General features: G+C 35.9%; 1 protein-coding gene across 1 annotated transcript in view; it reads right to left on the reverse strand.

Annotated features, from left to right (window-relative positions):
* Positions 1-14867, reverse strand: part of LOC121371016 (USP6 N-terminal-like protein) — a 60452-nt gene extending 45585 nt beyond the window's left edge. Inside the window, exons 1-2 of the mRNA XM_041496625.1 lie at positions 14835-14867; positions 10421-10487 (exon numbers count right to left, since the gene is read on the reverse strand). Of these exons, the coding sequence (XP_041352559.1) occupies positions 10421-10424 (4 nt within the window). The 5' untranslated portion in view covers positions 10425-10487; positions 14835-14867. The remainder of the gene's footprint in view (positions 1-10420; positions 10488-14834) is intronic.
* Between the last annotated feature and the right edge of the window lie 4539 nt (positions 14868-19406).

Here is a 19406-nt window from a genome sequence, read left to right on the forward strand (position 1 = left end):
AACACGCACTCAGGGTTTAGAGTCGGTATCAGGATTAAAAATCCCATGCCTCGACTGGGATCCGAACCCAGTACCTACTAGCCTGTAGACCAATGGCCTAACCACTACGCCACCGAGGCCGGTGATTTATTGCAGGGAGATACAAAGTGACAACACTTGAATTTAGACGTCATTCAAATTTAAGAAAGTTCTATCAGACCAGTCTGTGTGATGTTATAAACATCAGAGGTGGTAGACAGAATTAAACAAAACAAGTATGCTTAACCTGATCAATGAGAGCTCTATGTTAATGCTTGTCACTTACCTGGGCCCAATTTCATAAAACATCGTAAGCCTAGTTTTGCATGTAAACATAAATCTACGACTAAACCACAATTCTTATTACTATTATAGTTCAACAAATATAGTTAGAAGAAAACATATTTCATTTTCTTTTGTCTTTAAAATACTCCAGCTTTTGCAATGATGTAATTTTCTGCGTGAAATAGATGCCAAACATGTGCAAACGCACGACCGGTATAACTGCTAGCAGCAGACGTAAACTTACAATGTTTAGTGAAAACACAGGGTTGTGACAAATGCAAAACCAGTAGCCTGATGGGCTAGTGGCTTAAAAAAACAAACAAAAAAACAACAACAAACAAACACCGCTAGCTCACAATGTTTTTCCTTCACTGACCTACGTTTGATAAATGTTATTCTGACATTGGTCATTGCATAATGTCAACACATCAATAAGTATATATTAATATTCATCTTGAACTAGATTTCTATAGATTTCTACAAAATGCAGCAACAAGAATGTTCTACATTGTCAAATACAACAATACATATGATACAGACTTTGTTTTCTTTTCGTTTCATGGACAGAAAACAACCTTAATATTTAAACGAGTGTTTTGATCGGTTGTACAAGTCATGTGGTAGTAAATGTCAACAAGGTAGCAACGGTGTGAATGGCCAGTCCCAATTAATTAACAGGCTAGTATAACTGAAGTACAACCCCAGTCATGTTTAGAATTACTGTGTTTGTCTTATTTACATCTATTGTCTTCTAATTTAATGCCTCACTTACTTCTAAGGGATGTTGGCAATCAGGAATGGTTTAGGATCAAACTACACATGTAACTAAATTATTAATTTATTTTTGAAACTTCATTCACAAGTTGTACAGGTCGAGATCACTAAATTTTCACTAAGTAATACTAAAACAAATATTTTAAACAAAATTTTTATACTCATGTACATAAAATAAAGGAGAAGAAAACAGGTCGGCCAATTTTTTTTAGGTACTATAGGGGTTGGGTTCCTTGAAACATTGTTTTTCAGCCCTATATAAAGTGTGTTGTAATTGATAAGAAATTTGGGCTAGTGCTTTTGTGACGGAACATGCTCTTATTTTTTTTTTTCGCCTGAGGTGATGTTAATGGTTTTAGAGGGCTGTGTGCAGCTTGATTATATGTAATACCGCCGCGCAACGGTGGTCGAGCTGTTCCCAATATGCACTTAGACTAGGTGGGCACCTTGTTACGTAATACCTCCGCACGACCGTACCCCTCTAAAACACACCCAAACCAGGTGTGGAGGCCATGTGGCCAGTAGTTACGTAATACCTACGATAGTGCGGTTTTACGACAGTGATTTTTGGCGAACTAGGCGACAGTAAGTCTGGCCATCTAAGGAAAAATGTTGTCTTGGTCGCTGTGGAAAATTCACATGATAAGGGGAGTACCGCGATGTGCCCCCAGGCGATATTCGAATTTTGTAATAAATAGATAGGATTTTAGAGATATCGGGGAAAAACATCGGAAGGCTGCAGGGGAAACGGACGCCGTCCACTGAATGAAATATATAAGTTCAGTCCGGACGTGGTAAATATATCATTTCTGCTCTGTTGTATAACCTTGATGTGATTGATGTGACTTTAAATATTTTAATACTGTATTTTACCAATATTATTTAGACAGTGTTTCCGGTAAACTGACGAAGTAAATTGTAGGCTTCACTGTCTAAAATTATTAAAGCTTAGCCAGTCATCTTAGAGGACCTAGGTAAACTGTAGGTTATTGTCTTTATTGTGATAGGTACCAGTATTAATTCTGTATTACAAGGTTACTGAATGAGTAGTTAAGGGTTAATTAAAAATTAACCAGTTAGGAATAGAGTTGTAATTCCTTTATTAATTAAGTTCCCCTGGCAGCATTTCTCAATTATCACACGTGTGCGTGTTGTATCATGGTGAAGTGATTAGAATATTGTGTAAACTAGACACCTAGTGATTAACTAATTAAGTGATTAGTTCTCAGTTAACCAACAGCCAGATTCTAGCAGACTTGAGTTCTTATCTACAGCACCTTGACAGCCCCCAGCAAGCAAAGTTGACTACGTTGATACAAGACAATGTTTCCATTTGTCAGGACTTTCCAACAGTTACCAATACCTTAATCCAGGATGTGCGCTTGGAACCCAACGCTACACCGATTCGACAGCATGCCTATCGGATAAACCCTGTAAAATGTGCGGCACTGAAAAAAGAGATATATTACATGTTGGAACACGACATTCTGGAACCATCAAACAGTCAGTGGGCATCACCGGTTATACTGATTCAAAAGGGAGATACGTTTTCGGGTGTGTGCTGACCTACGTCGCGTGAATCAACTCATCAAGGCAGATGCCTACCCTCTACCCCGCCTTGACGATTGCATCGACCGAGTTGGACACGCTGAATACATCACCAAATTGGACCTATTGAAGGGTTTTTAGCCATTCCGTTAACGGAGGAAGCTAAGGACATTCTGGCGATCATCACACCTGACGGCCTCTTCCAATTCCGAGTGATGCCGTTTGGTTTGTAGACTGCCCCTGCTGCCTTTCAAAGGATGATGAACCAGGTGTTATCAGACTTAGAAAACGTCAGTGTGTATCTGGACGATGTGGTGTTAGCCACAGACACTTGGGATGAACATTTAACCGGGTTACAACAAATATTCAGTCGCCTACAGAAAGCTAACTTGACTGTGAACCTGGGCAAATGTGAATTTGTGAAAGCTTCAGTGACCTACTTAGGTCATACTGTCGGACATGGTTGCGTCGCCCCACTGCAGGCCAAGACACTAAGCATCAGCCAGTACCCTGCACCGACCAACCGTCGTGAAGTTCGCCGGTTCCTTGGTATGGCCGGTTATTATCGTCGTTTCTGTGCTAAATTTGCGACGGTAGCTGCCCCCATCACATCGCTGCTAAAGAAGGAAACAAAGTTCCAGTGGTCAGATGAATGCGAGAAGTCATTCAACCGTCTCAAGCAGATGCTCTCCTCGTCTCCCGTGATGGCAGCACCAGACTACCAAATGCCTTTCAAGCTGGCTGTGGATGCCAGTGACGTGGGAGCTGGAGCTGTGCTGTTCCAAGAAGACGAAAATGGACTGGACCATCCTGTAAGTTTCTTCTCCAAAAAGTTTGACAAACACCAGGTGAACTATTCCACTATAGAGAAGGAAGCTTTGGCCATGGTACAAGCTCTGAAGCATTTTCAGATCTACGTGAAATCGGCAGTGCATCAGGTGGTTGTCTTTACGGACCATAATCTGCTTACTTTCATTCACAGAATGAAAGCCACCAACCAGAGAGTTTTGAGATGGAGTCTTCTTCTGCAGGAATTCCCAATTACCATTGAACACATCAAGGGCACATCCAATGTAATCGCTGATGCCCTGTCCCGAAGTTGAACGTTATGATAATGTGTTGACATTCTTGATTTCTGTTTTTGTTTTTATATATACTATTGTATACCAGGGACTCAGAGACTCAGTGTGATTACTGGTAGTCACCTTATTATTATGTGTTGTAAATGCCTGGATGCCTCGGTTAACGCACATTTTGTTTTAAATGTAGTATATTTCCCTATTCCTAGAGTAGAGGAAATATCCTTTTTGAGGTGGGGGTGTGTGACGGAACATGCTCTTATTTATTTTTTTCGCTTGTGGCGATGTTAATGGTTTTAGAGGGCTGTGTGCAGCGTGGTTACATAATAACACCGCGCGACGGTGGTCGAGCTGTTCCCAATATGCACTTAGACTAGGTGGGCACCTTGTTACGTAATACCTCCACGGGACCGTACCCCTCTAATACACACCCAGACCAGTTGTGGAGGCTATGTGGCCAGTAGTTACGTAATACCTACGATAGTGCGGTTTTACGACCGTGATTTTTGGCAAACTAGGCGACAGTAAGTCTGGCCATCTAAGAAAAAATGTCGTCTTGGTCGCTGTGGAAAATTCACATGATAAGGGGAGTACCGCGATGTGCCCCCAGGCGATATTCGAATTTTGTAATAAATAGATAGGATTTTAGAGATATCGGGGAGAAAAATAGGAAGGCTGCAGGGGAAACGGACGTCGTCCACTGAACGAAATATATAAGTTCAGTCCGGACGTGGTAAATATATTATTTCTGCTCTGTTGTATAACCTTGATGTGATTGATGTGACTTTAAATATTTTAATACTGTATTATACCAATATTATTTAGACAATGTTTCCGGTAAACTGACGAAGTAAATTGTAGGCTTCACGGTCTAAAATTATTAAAACTTAGGCAGTCATCCTAAAGGACCTAGGTAAACTGTAGGTTATTGTCTTTATTGTGATAGGTCCCAGTATTAATTCTGTATTACAAGGTTACTGAATGAGTAGTTAAGGGTTAATTAAAAATTAACCAGTTAGGAATAGAGTTGTAATTCCTTTATTAATTAAGTTCCCCTGGCAGCGTTTATCAATTATCACACGTGTGTGTGTTGTATCATGGTGAAGTGATTAGAATATTGTGTAAACTAGACACCTAGTGATTAACTAATTAAGTGATTAGTTCTGGGTTGTTATTATTATTGTTGTTGTTAATTAATTACCTGCGGCAAATATATTTGTCAGCTTAAGGTTAATACAGATTCCAAAGTGTATTGTGTTTTGTTGTGTTTTCTAGTGAACTAACGTGCTATATTATATATACTTTATATAAGATCTTATCTCTGTTTATACCTAGAGCCGAGCTACTCGGGTATACACTGCCCGATACAGAGAGATCTAATAGATATAGTTAGGAGAAATATTTGGATAATCGTGTTTTATTCAGTTACGGGTATTATAGGATCCCCGTGACAGCTTTATTTTAGTGGGCTAGTGGAATTTACAAACCCACTAGCCCTGTGGCTAGTGACTTTTTAAAAAATTTGTCATGCCCTGGAACTGGGCCCCTGAAACAAGTGGTTTAGTTTGTAAGATAAGTGCAGTAAAACCCCTCTAAACCAGATACCTATGGAACAAACTAAAAAGTCTGGTTTTAATGGGTATCCAGTTTAGAAAGGGTCTGTTCTAAACTGATATCCAAAATGTGACTGTGAAACGTGTCTGGTTTTGAGGAAATTCAAGTTTACAAAGGTTACAGTTTTAAGGGGTTTCACTGTACATATTGCTGTATATTGTTCTAACAGTGTGACAAATATGATTTTTTATTCATGAATTTGCTGTTGTTTTTGTTTGACAGTTATATTTTAATCAAGCAAGTATTTTGCTGCTTAACTAGAAACCAGCTTGACTCTTTTTAACAGAAACATTTGGGTGGGTCATGTCACATTTTAGGACTTTGTCACAAGGTAAAATACACAGACACATGTACTACTTTATGCCAGAGCCAGTACATGTAGAGTCCTGTCAACAATAGCACATTAAGTACCTATGATATTTAATACTCAGATAATGTTCAAATAGGGTATATCACTGCCCATCAGGTCATTAATAAGGCCACTGTAACAGATACATGTACAGAAATCTGCATTACAAAATGGGACTGCAGCTTGAATTTCCAAGTGCTCTAAATCAACAAGGTCTGAATATCACCAAGCAACACTGGTTCAATACAAGGCATCGAAATAAGCATTGTGTCTGGTAACCTATTTACAGGTTACCACAAAATATAGCCTGGTAGCCTATCGGTTACTACAGCTATATGAATGTTAGAATTTAATTCCTGTTACTACTACTATACTACAGACGTTCTGAAATTGTAACAATGCGTGTGAACATCGGTACGAGAAACAAAATCCGGAAGTAAATTCATCTAGTGGACACTGCTTAAACGCGGAATGACTCTATAATTGCTTGCAATTGCACAAGTGTGTGCGAACATCTATGCAATTCCTAACGAGAAAATGAAACTCTGAAGTCTGGAATGCATTGCCTGGTTTACATTTGGAAACAAAACTACAGTTTGTTGAAATTTTTGTCGAGAACGAAACACCGTTCGACATTTCGACATCTAAATACATGCACCTTGTTTTGGCATGTCGAGCCCATATGTTTCATTTTAAGATGGCATAAACAGGCTACCACAATTTTAGATACAACAAATGCCCAATCCCAGTAAAGTTTTAGCTTCATGTACATTAACAGGGTTTCTGCCAGAGGGCACCATACCCAAAATATTTTGCAGATTGAATTTTTTTTACATTCTCTTTAATCTTAAAAACTAACTATATTTAAAGTTGTTGTTTGACACATATTTTAAAGAAAAGCTCAGAATATTCAACATATGATCAATTCAGGCACAAGTACAGAAGTCTGCAAAACTGCATATTATTTATAGTTTACCAGCAATCTTTCTGCTACATGAATCATTCATTCGATCATTTAGAGTTATTTTGATACTTATATCCAAGCACACTGTCCTGGGCATATACATCAGCTATCCGAACTGTCTGCCTAGGACAGTGGGTTAGTGGTTAGTGAGAGAAAAGTCAGTGTAGTAGCCTTACACTGTAGGTCCTACCCATCGAGTTGTCAACCTTGCTCTGGGTGGAAGCTGGGGCCAGAGACAAACCCAGTAGCTACCAGCCTAGTGGCTTAACCACTACACCACCGAGGCCAGCACATGAATCTTGCTCAGAGAAAAGGAAAGAAAGATAAACAAGACAGATAATGAAGCAAAACAAGCTACTTGTTCAAACAAGAAGTCGACCCCTTGGTGTATGTAACATGACAACATTACAATTACATGTAGGTGCTTGTTTGATGAAAGGTCAAACTGTGATTGTTCTGGGTCAGTGGTTTACAGCCACACAACTGAGAAATATGTTAAACACATGGTGGTCATGTACATGTATGATTGATCACATCAGCATCCCTGTGTTCAAGATGTATACTGCTCAGACACCTAATACCCCAGTACCTGTACAGGAGAGCAGTAGCCCCTTTTCTTCGTGCACAGTACAGGGTGTATACCACCAAATCAAATTTCATAGATGACAATAGTAACACATGTGGCTAAAAGTAAAACTCCTACCTGCAACGTATCAATCGACATATACAAATACTATAGCACCCTCACTCTTAAAGTAAATCAGAAAAAAATGGGGGTTAAGCTGCTCAATTCAGAAATAATAGGTAGTGTCTATGAATAAATTAGTTCTGCAAAACATTTTTTTTTTTACAGGTACCCCATACATGTTTCAAGCACAAGGCTACTTGACACAGTTGTACTAGATGAAATAAAATTGCAAACATTTTTTGCCCAGATGAAAATAATTTGTTTTACAACAAACACCCTCACCAATGACAGAACTTGTGGTATTAACTGCTCAATCAAAAGTTGAGTGCACCTCGAACTCTGACCCAGCCAGAAGTTATTTGGTTTACAGTACTACCTATAGGTAGCTCTTTGGGTAACCATGCTAAATGGACATGGTCTGTAGCAGTCTATTGTGGGCCCAACCTGCCCATTGTCAAATTGGAAAATTAATTACTCATTTTTATTGAAAGTGGCAACAACATTTTGTAACTGGATAACAATTTTGTTTTATAAATGATTCCTTTTCCAGTCATGTTCAAAGAAATTCTCTACAAATTTCAAAATTGGCTAAAATTAAATTATTTCCAGTACATATACCCTGCTACTTTTAGGCTGATATTCGCTATCTTAGGTTAATAATGTATGTAGTAGTCCTAGCATAACAAACAGTTTTTGTTTCATACAATTTAAAACCATCTACTCTCTTTTCATGTACATGTACAAACAAAAATGTATGCAAATGTATGTACTGTTCTGCCACTCATGATTATGATAGAATTATACAAATGTAATTGGATTTCTGAATAGCAAAATGATTTTTTTTATTAATTTAAAAAGGAATCCAATGTGCTTAATAAGAGGATAATAAGTAAGTATTACAAAAAAGTCTTTGTCTTAAAAACAATTTTTAATTTAAAAAAAATCAAGTTAAAAAGTTGATATTTCTTCTGTACATATAGGTACACAGGCACCTAATAACAAGTGCAATCATTCACAGCAATATTATGGGTAACAAGCAATCTGAGAATACTGCTAAAGCAATATTACATGTCCCCTACCACGCCCAACAATGTAGTGTATCTTCTACATTCAAGGGGAGGGACGTAGCTCAGTGGTACAGCGCTCGCCTGATGCGTGATCCATCTAGGATCGATTCCTATCGGTGTGCGCCCATTGGGCTATTTCTCGTTTCAGCCAGTACTCCACAACTGGTATAACAAAGGCCGTGGTATGTACTATCCCACTGACAGGATAGTACATATAAAAGATCCCTTGCTGCTAATCGAAAAGAGTAGCCTATGAATTGGCGACAGTGGGTTTCCTCTCATTATCTGTGTGTGGTCCTTAACCATATGTCCAATGCCATATAACCGCAAATAAAATGTGTTGAGTGCATCATTAAATAAAACATTTCCTTCCTTCAACATTCAAGGGCCATAACTCTGTGAAAAATGAGTAAATAGCCATGCAAGTCAAACTTGATCTGTAACAGTACACGATAAAGCTATACACAATATATTAGCTACATACAAAATTCCAGCTCAATATCTCAAGGCATTGTGATAAAAACATCTGAAAAACCAATTTTTGTATAAATTTCCTAAGTTCAAGGGCCATAATTCTGTCAAAAATGGGTAAATCACCATGAAAGTAAAATGTGATCTGCAACAGTACACGATAAAGCTATACACGATATATTAGCTCAATATCCCATAGGGGTGTCACAATATAGTGTAATACAAATGCATCACAATGCTATTGCTGACGATACATGATACCCTTGCTTGTGTATCGATTCCTAATTTGACCATGTTTCGATTCCCATCTTAATTCCGTATTTATTTACCAACACCAATTTGTACTAGTAAGTAATTATTGACAAGTTATTTCCTATGAAATAAAAATAAATAATAATAATAAGACAGTGCACAGATAATATGTGCCTGTTTAATATGTCTATGATGTGGTATTTCTACATTAAAACTCTGCTTAATCAGTGTTTTACTTTTATCATGTTCATTTCTTATTTTTAAATCACTTCACCTATGCTTTAACTTCTTGTTTTCAGACGTGGGTATTGGTGAACTGTGAAAAAGAGGAAATCTAGAGGGGTCCTGGAAATTCTTGAAATACTAGGTTCAAATCTGTGCTATCGAACACATTTTGGAGAAAAGGATGATTAAAATGCAAGGAAATGCAATGTTCCATGAGAGGAAAACAGCTGATCAGAGGAGAAATCCTACCTCTGTGTTTTACAGTGAATCAGGTATAGCGATACATATTGTGGGCTATGTATCGTATTGTGGGGTAGGTGTATCGTGACATCCCTAATATCCCAGGGCATTGTGAAAAAAAAAACATCCCGATGGACGGAGATGAAGCCTATAGTCCCCTCCAGTTGGACCTGTAGGGACTAATAACATACAGCGTGCATGTATTGTTTGTGTTCCGAGCAATGTAGAATTTCACATTTCAAAACAAAGACTACTTACTGTAAACTGAAAAAAACATATACACATACATTTTGATAAAAAACATTTCAGTAAAATAATTCAGCCCTCTACGTTTACTTTTCCATCTAAGAGCCAGATGGAACCTACATATACTTCTATTTTTTTATATATATATATATACAAATAGTATGACATGTTCTAGTAGCCAAATAAATAAAACATGGTTGCATATTCGACCAAATCAGTTGCAATGTAGAGAGACAGAGCTAGAATTTAACAACGGCACTGACAGCAATTGCTGACATTGAGATATAAATTGCCATAGGTAGAGAGCATCACCGACAAAAGTGCCATCGGTAAAGCTCCTCAACAATGGCAAAATGTATACACCTGTTGTACATCATCTGCCAATATTTAACATTTGCACATTTGAAATATGTTTACATACAGCAAAATAGCTGTACAGTATGTTTATTTGCTGCAAATGTCACTTTAAAAAAATTTGCAATAGGCAGTCTCAAAATTGCCATCGGTGGGCTGTTTCATCCATGGCAATTCTTTTAAAAATTGCCGTGGGAGACAACTTCTTAAGTTTGTAATTAAACACACAAATAGAAATGTACTTACTCATGGCTACAGGTAACCATCATGGTGCAAACAAGATCAATGTCGAGTCACTGACAGGAACATAGTTCTGAAATATCAATGACAATTAAGCTGGATGTAAATTAAATTCTGATTATAATATTATAGTTCATTTTATGTCAAGAATGTCTCGATATAAGTATCAGGATATTCAGCTGATTCAAGATTCATGTCCCAAGACTATAGTAGGTGATGAGAGCCCATTTTTATTTTGCTCAATTTATATATGCTGTATTTTATATATAATATATGCTAACTTTACCACTGTTATACATACATACACACACATACACATTATTACATATACATATACATATACATATATACAGGGCTCATGTGACCTGGCGAAGTGAACCCAAACTTTGCTCTGAGCAGCCTGACTTTGCCGTGCCAGTCACTATAAGGCGAAATTTGTGTTGCCTATTAAAAAAATAGTCATCATTTGCAATGTGAATCACGGATGAATGGTGAAGAACTTGAGAAACACCAATTCATAGATAAAATTAAGTGTGAAGTGTGTGAAAGTTTGAAGAGAGACTGGCGCCACAAAAGCATGCGACATGCTCACAGACTGACTGTGTAGCTGAAGAAAAAAAACATCCACGTCTAGCACTAATAGTAGGCCTAAACGTGCTACTTACTGACTGTTGAAGAGTATTGTCAGGCGAATGTGCTGGGAATCTAGACTATGGTGAGTGATTTTTTTTATAGGGAGTTTGAATATTGCAAAATATTCTTTTGCAGCAGCAGACCTCGATGTGAAAAAAATTCTGGGAGTAATTAATTAGTTTTACGTAGACTTTGTCATAATAAATAAATTCAACATACAAAATAGATGTCGATATTGTTAAATAATACAGGCAAACCTGTCCCAGCCGATTTTTAATGTATATGCACTCATAATAAGCGGTGACCTGTCCTAGCTACACACCCAGCAGCCACAAAATGGATTCCCCAGTCGCTAGAGTGCCCACCGTAAATTCTATAAAAATTTATTTTTTAAACATTGACAAGCATTTTTCACACCTTCACGGATACTAGTACTCAATGAGACTGACAGTGTAACAATTAAGAAACTGTGACTGTGGAATGCATTTAATTAACTGGGTAATCTAAGCTTGACCGTGGTAGATTAATCTACTAGGATAATATTCTGCATGGAGTAGTTATTAAATTAAATGAGAAGACAAACTTGTGAGAGAATGAATTCTAAATGGTTAAATTAGTGCTTTTCAATTACATTTCATTATTTCTAAAGGCGACATGTGAAAACTATAGAGCACATATCTTTCAATTAGCAGTACAGACGGTAAAACAAAATAATAATGAAAAACAAAAAAAATTAAAATACAGATTGTAAACATTGCACCTGTATTAAAATAACTTCTTTTTTTGCGTATTTAATTTTTTGGATTAAAAATTCAAGTCTCCCTGCTGTTAAAAACTTCGCACTCTCTAAAGTTTGATAGAGAAGAGACTTCGCTCTATAATTTTGACCTCATGTGAGGCCTGCACATATATATATATATATATATATATATATGTATATACACACACACACATATATATATATGTAGTATTACTGGTTATATATATATATAGATCAAGTTTATTGTCTAAATCACAGGTGTAACAAGCGATGCTTAAAATTCTAATTCTTCCTATGTTCATATAATTGTAACAGGTTGTGTAATTAAAAGTTGATCTGTTGGTGCCAATTAACCAATAATAACCGATGATCAATAAAAAAAAATCAACGTATTCCCAACATTAGGGTCCACCAATGTGGTTCCATTCTACATTCTGGCCCGTAACCCCGCAGAAAAGAGTTCATGTTCAAGAGGAAAAATAATGCGGAATATATAAAAGAACAGGTCTCTTGTAAAGATGAACTTATTACTTAAGAAAAGCAATATTCTATTATGGCATCTAGTATGTCAAAATAACATTAATAGGGTAAATCCATTTTCAAATATTTAGAGTCGAACACACACATCGGTCTCAGATTCACTTGAAATTTGTACCAAATATTCCACAAACATCCATATGGGCTCTGTATTCCAAGAAGTTTATGTTTGTGCTATATTTCAAGTCGCATTATCTCGGGACATAACGTACATAGAAACATGAAACTAGTAGTTTTTAACAGTCACACTGGATACTTAGAGACAACTGAAGAATCTTGAAAATGCCATTTTATGTTACGAGCAGCCAATTTTTAGACACCATAAACAATGTTTTAAATTCAGTAGAATCAGTATTACACACATTTATTTATTGTCCGTTTGTTTCTCTGTCAAGTCCATCACAATTCTCCATCAGTGCTAAAATCATGCATAGTTAAAAAAATTAATTCCTAAAAAATATTTCTTTTCTATATGGATAATTAAATTTGGTACACATGAACTACATACCATTAGCTATAAAATGACAGGTTTCGGGATTTTAAAAATCTACCCACATTGTTTCAGGGGTTTTTCATTGTAAAGACCCCCAAAATGATGCTTCTGATTTTTGAAGGATGTTATATTCCATAATTAATTATAACATAGTTGTAATATTTAAGACTTATTTAGAAAAATTTAAATGTGTGTAGTCTAATGAATATAATGAATTTAAGTGTTTTTTATAAAATAAAATGGGATTTTCAAGATTTTTCAATTGTTTCTAGGAATTCAGTAAGACTAATGAATACTGCCAGTCTGCTATATATCAGATGTTTATATCTTCTTCCTATACAAAATGTTAGAATTCTATCTGCAATATTTGCTGAGATAATGGGACTTGAAACAGGATATAAATTATGGTGGCAATTTTCTAGCTAAATTTTACACCTACTATGGCAAGCTTGCAAAATGACCATTTCTTTTTAAAAATACTTGGAATACAGAGCCCATAAAGCATATTTATTTATGTAGATGACTGAGACATATTTAAAGTGAAACCAAAGAGTGTGGGGCATTTGTTGATTTTAAATGTATTTACCCTGTATAGATAGAAATGGTTATGATGTTTTCAGTTTATTTTACAGGATGAATCAAATAAATGTTATTAACGAAACCCAAAAGTATGATTTAAAAAATCCTTTGAAAACAGCAGAAAACATGCCAGAATAGCGCTAAAGCGGGTTCAATATTTCAAAATCCCCCGTCACAGGATTCGCGCTTACAGCACTTGTCTTGTCGGACTACGCCCTCCACACAAGTTTTGTCTGATTCAAAGTCGATCCCCTCCACTTGATATGCTGGTTATGGGCCAGATATTGATCATGCATTAGGCAAGTACAGTGCCCAACTACCATAGGGCTATGTCACCCATGTGAAAACAAAACATTGCATTGGCATAGATTGGACCACAATACTAAATGTAACCATGTCACCTATATTGATGTCGCTGAGCTCTCCTACTTCGGCAAAAAGTATAGCATTTTTTTACCGTCTGCCATTTTGGTTATTTATGGAATACTCTTCAAGAGGGGTGGAAGCCTCCGAAGAATGATGAATGCCTATAAATACCATAACACATCATGACATTGTTAGATTATGTCACCTCCTTCCACCCATCTGGAAATTATTCCATAAAAAAAGTAAAATGGAAGCCTACATGTTTTTGGTTCGGACTAACACATTTCAGCAAAGTCGATATATCTAGGTGACATGTCACATGGTTACCATCTAGAATGTGGAATATGTCATTGCAATGTTTTTTTCACAATTTTTGTCTTGACAAAATGTTGGGGAAATCTAAAGGTAATTAAAGATAATAATTTATTGTAATTGTTAACAATTTGGTTCAGACTTTAGACTAAATTGTGTCAGACTCATGTTTAATGAAAATGGGTAAAAAATGTCAAAGCAAATCCTATAAATTCAAATATTACAACATAAATAAACATTACAACAATGTAAAATTTATGCAGGCGGTGCATTTGCTTAACAGACTAACCAATGACTATTCAAATCAATCAGTTCAAACCCATTTTTGGGTAGGGCAGGTTTAACTTAAATCATCATTGAAAGTGTCAACTGGTGCATATTAAATCTTTCAATGAACCATAAAACTATCTGAATCTAGGTCACACAATCTTAAGCATATGGTAACAGCAAGTATTTTCTTTCAAAATTGTAGTTAATTGGTTTCAACAGACAGTAATAATCACATAAACACAAACATTCCTATGAAAATCAAATGCCAAACAGTGTAAACTGGCTTATAAATTTCTTTTTGACACTGCATAAACATCTTTAGTGTACTGCTATTTACAAAGGTTAATATCTGTCATGTATTGTTTTACCGCAATTTTCTTGAGGACAAAATACAGCTTGAAATAATTTAATGTATAAATGGTTTTATAATTAAGCGAAACAGGTGGGAATTGTTACTTATTTCTTCCTACCTGCATTTTTCGATCCCACAGGGAACACCTACGGATCACGTGACTACACTTTAAGCAAAGCTCGTTTATGTGAATTGCAGCCGCATCTTCGAACTTTATTGAGTTATCCAAGAGTTACCTCGCTTATAACATTGGATGGATGTATTTCCCTCCAAAAAACCCACCCCAAAACACGAAAACGTGAATATGGCATCTAATAGATACTAGACCGTGGGCCCACTATACCCCCCCCCCCCCGGGATTTTTCAAGATGAGTATATCTTCGAAGCCTATCCATAGACATATTCAAATCAGCTTGTCTGCAGGCAATCTGTTGGTGGGTGTGCTTGTAGGGCATGTTTGAGTGTAGGCACCCTATTTATTTTTAACAGGGCAAATTTCTGATCAAGGTGAATGTTCCACATAATTTTCAAAAATATTTGAAAATAATTCTGGACTATATCACTGCTTTTACTTTAAAGCTGGGTTACTGGTGAATGTATTCCACCAAAAAATAATACGTTTTTGGTATCTGACTAAGCATAGTGAGTCAATGAATTTGAAATGTCCTGAGTATTACAAACATAGTATATGAAAAAAACTGCATGGCAACGTTTAAGTTAACATCCAGATATATTTTGAACAGGTTTAAGACCAAATTATGAATGATATTCATACTAAATTACATGTTCATAACAACAAACCACAAAGCAATATATGTGGTATGGATATAGTACCGGGGGTATACTCATCAGCAAAAGTTACACAGTTCCCGATATACGTAATTCTCTATGTACATGTGTATATATACATACCGTACCTAAAACATTCTGATCCTTTTATTATTGTATTGTATTTAATATCTGAAGGCAGCATTACTTAAATATGATGCAGTACATGCTGTCTAAACCATTTACATGGATATTTTGAATATTTTTATATTACACACAAGTCTTACAAACATATAAAGTGAATTTACATACCATTCTAGGCAAGTCTGCATTACATATACAATGTATCTGTCTCACAACAGTTCATCTTACAATAGCTAGGTATTTTGTTGCTTTTTGTAATATTTTAGAATTGCAGTTCTATTTATATTATGCTTAACTTATATTTTGGTGTATATAATTGATATCTACATAGAATATTGTCATCAGGCAAATATCTAGCACTATAAAAATCTAACTTTCATTCCCAATTCTCAATCATTTTATGTGACCCAAATATGATATATGTGAAGTTTACAATTTTCTATTTCTACATCCTTCCTTTTATTATATTAAGTAGATGTTAATAACAATTACAAAACAATATAATATGAGGTATGAATAATTATATACTTCTCAAAATAAGTTACTAGTAAGCAATGCCAGAAATGTATTAATTTCTATGTATACACATACTTCGGATTGCCTGAAGCTTTTACTATTAAAAAAACAAATTGACCTTGCTTTTTTCTATAACATATTGAGGCTTCATTATTCAAATATGGTTAAGTATATGGAGTTTATATACTATGTTTACAAATTTATGAAGATGTCCCTCTGTTCTTAGTACCAACCAATTATAAGTACCTTTCCTCGGCATGTGTGTTAAAACATTTACAATTCATCTATCTCACAAAAGCTTGTACTATTTTTAAAAACATATTTGTATTTAAATTGTGCTTAATTTATGCTTAGGTTTATATAATTGACATCAGATATAGTCATCAGGCATATCTAGTACTTGACATTCTTTCCTATTTCAGTCTTATCATCTGACTCAAATATAATGTCTATTATGTTCACAATATCTGTAATTTCTTATTTTGTCCTCTGGGCCTTTACTCTTCTTCCTCCCTCAGTATGTCAACAGCTCTTGTTATCAGATCACAAACCATCCAATTCAACTTCAGTATTTCTTTGGACATTTCTCAGCCATTTCTATGTGGTTGAGGAATACCCTGGACTTTGTGATATGACTAATACCATATGAGACCATGGCAATTTGCTCTCTTCCAACCTGCTCTATTGGTACAGCATATTTTCAGGGAAGATCTACTGGATGGAAGGTTTGCAACTAATCCACAGTAGCATAATAACAGCATTCGTGGTTTGGCACTAAATTTCTCATGTGAAAGGGGTTCTTCCAAGCCACACTTGATCTAAGGAATCCCTACAAAGGTCTTAAGAGACTGGAAGACCATTTAAATGAAAAAAAAGAAAACTCTGCCCTCAGCTTCTTGGGAAGAGGGTTCTATTTGTGAGACAAAGTACATGTTTCAAACGCAAACCATGTCTGAGGGTGTTGTAAAATGCACAAGAAGATGCAGAAACAAAGATTATACTTCAATGTCTGTACATTGCTGCCAGTTCACCATCCCAGATACGGACATTTGTATACACTCAATTTGGCAACAAGAGGCATCTTATAGATGTGCACAGCATCATTAAGGATGCAGAGAAGACACCATCTAGCAATTCCAGCTGTGCTTGCCATTACTGCCTATGATACCAACAGTGCTTTTATGCAGAATGGAAAACTGGAGGTTTTGAATATTCTCAAGCAACACCAAGACTTCCTTGAAATGCTGTTAGCTCATGGAAGTTCAGTAAAAATTGATGTTCATATATTTAAGAAGCAGATCATTTCATATACCTTCTCTATGGGAGTGCAGGTGCGAATAACGTACAAAAACATCATGACTTGAGAAATATCTGGAAATGTTTGTTGCCAAACCAAGGATGATAATATTGAACTACAGAAGAGTATAAATCAGCCTTCTCCACTCTACATGTATGTATTCACTGAGAATGCTCTAAGAATGCACATAAAAAGAACAAATTGCCAAGTTGTCATTTGGTATCAGTCATGCCAGGCATACCAGGCTATTCCCCAACCAAATTGTCATATGGCTGAGAAATTTTAGAAGGCACACTAGAGATGAAATAGTGATATGATACCATGAGAGCTGATGGACATACTGATGGAGGAACCAGAGTAGAGTCTGGAGAAGGAGAATACCAGAAATTGTGAACATGACAGGCATATTTTAATTGCATGAAAATGAATGCAAAGGAATATGAAAGGAAGTCAAAACTTTCCTAGACATATTTGATGTAGAAACTAATTATATACACTTGAGCATAAGTTAAGCACAATGTAAATATAAAGGCAAATCTAATAATATTACAAACACAGACTAGTATAAGATGAACTTCTGTGAGATAGATGACTTGTACATGTAATGCAAAAGAAATTATGGTAGGTACACAAAATTTTTAACACTGGTGTTTAGTCAAGAGGGACATATTCATAATATTGATGCACATACATGTATACTCAACAAAATTAATTAAGGGCTAGTAAACTTTCTTATATTATAATATAATTCTTTGTTACTGTCATATTATTTTAGCATGTTTTGGTCATATATATGGCTTCTATACATTGTTTCAGTAAACTATTACTGGTTATACACGCAAAAAACACTGGGTATTTCACATACTTATGAAAAATATTGAAATGAGCATTAGGCAAGTATTTGTTACACATTTATTCAGAATGTTTTTTGTCATTGTGTTCCCTCAAAATTGTTATTTAAGTCATTAAGTTTAAGAACATGTGTCACGGGGATTCTACAATACCCGTAACTGAATGAATCACGATTGTCCAAATATCTCTCCTAACTGTATAACTATTAGATCTCTCTGTAACAGGCAGTTATACCCGCTGTGGCTCGTCTCTAGGTTTGATCAGAGATAAGATCTTATATAAAGTATATATTATTATAGTACGTTTAGTTCACTAGAAAACACAACAAAAACACAATACACTTTGGAATCTGTATTAACCTACGCTGACAAATGTACTGCCGCAGTAGTTAATTAATAACAACAATAATAACAACCCAGAACTGACCACTTAATTAGTTAATCTCTAGGTGTCTAGTTTACACAATATGCTAATCACTTCACCGTGACACAACACCCACACGTGTGATAATTGAGAAACGCTAACACACACACGTGCGATAATGGAGAAACGCTTCCAGGGGAACTTAATTAATAAAGGAATTACAACACTATTCCTAACTGGTTAATTTTTAATTAATCCTAACTACTCATTCAATAACCTTGTAATTCAGAATTAATACTGGTACCTATCACAATAAAGACAATAACCTACAGTTTACCTAGGTCCTCTAGGATGACTGGCTAAGCTTTATATATATATATATATCAGAACGGTGAGCCTACAGAATACTGCGTCAGATGACCGGCAGCACCGTCTAAATAATATTGGTATAATACAGTATTAAAATATTTAAAGTCACATCAATCACATCAAGGTTATACACAGAGCAGAAAATATATATTTACCAAAGTCCCGTTTGAACTAATATAGATCGTTCAGTGGACGGACAGCCGTTCCCCTGGATACTTCCAAAAATGTTTCTCCTCGATATATCTAAATCCTAGCTATTTATTCAAAACTCTCAGAGACAGCGAAAATCGCCTGGGGATACAAAGCGGTACCTCACGTATCATGTGGATTTTCCACAACCACCACGCCGGCATATTTTTCTCTGATCGTCAGACTGGCTGT

This window comes from Gigantopelta aegis, chromosome 4, assembly GCF_016097555.1.
Source record: "Gigantopelta aegis isolate Gae_Host chromosome 4, Gae_host_genome, whole genome shotgun sequence".
Classification (NCBI taxonomy): domain Eukaryota; kingdom Metazoa; phylum Mollusca; class Gastropoda; order Neomphalida; family Peltospiridae; genus Gigantopelta; species Gigantopelta aegis.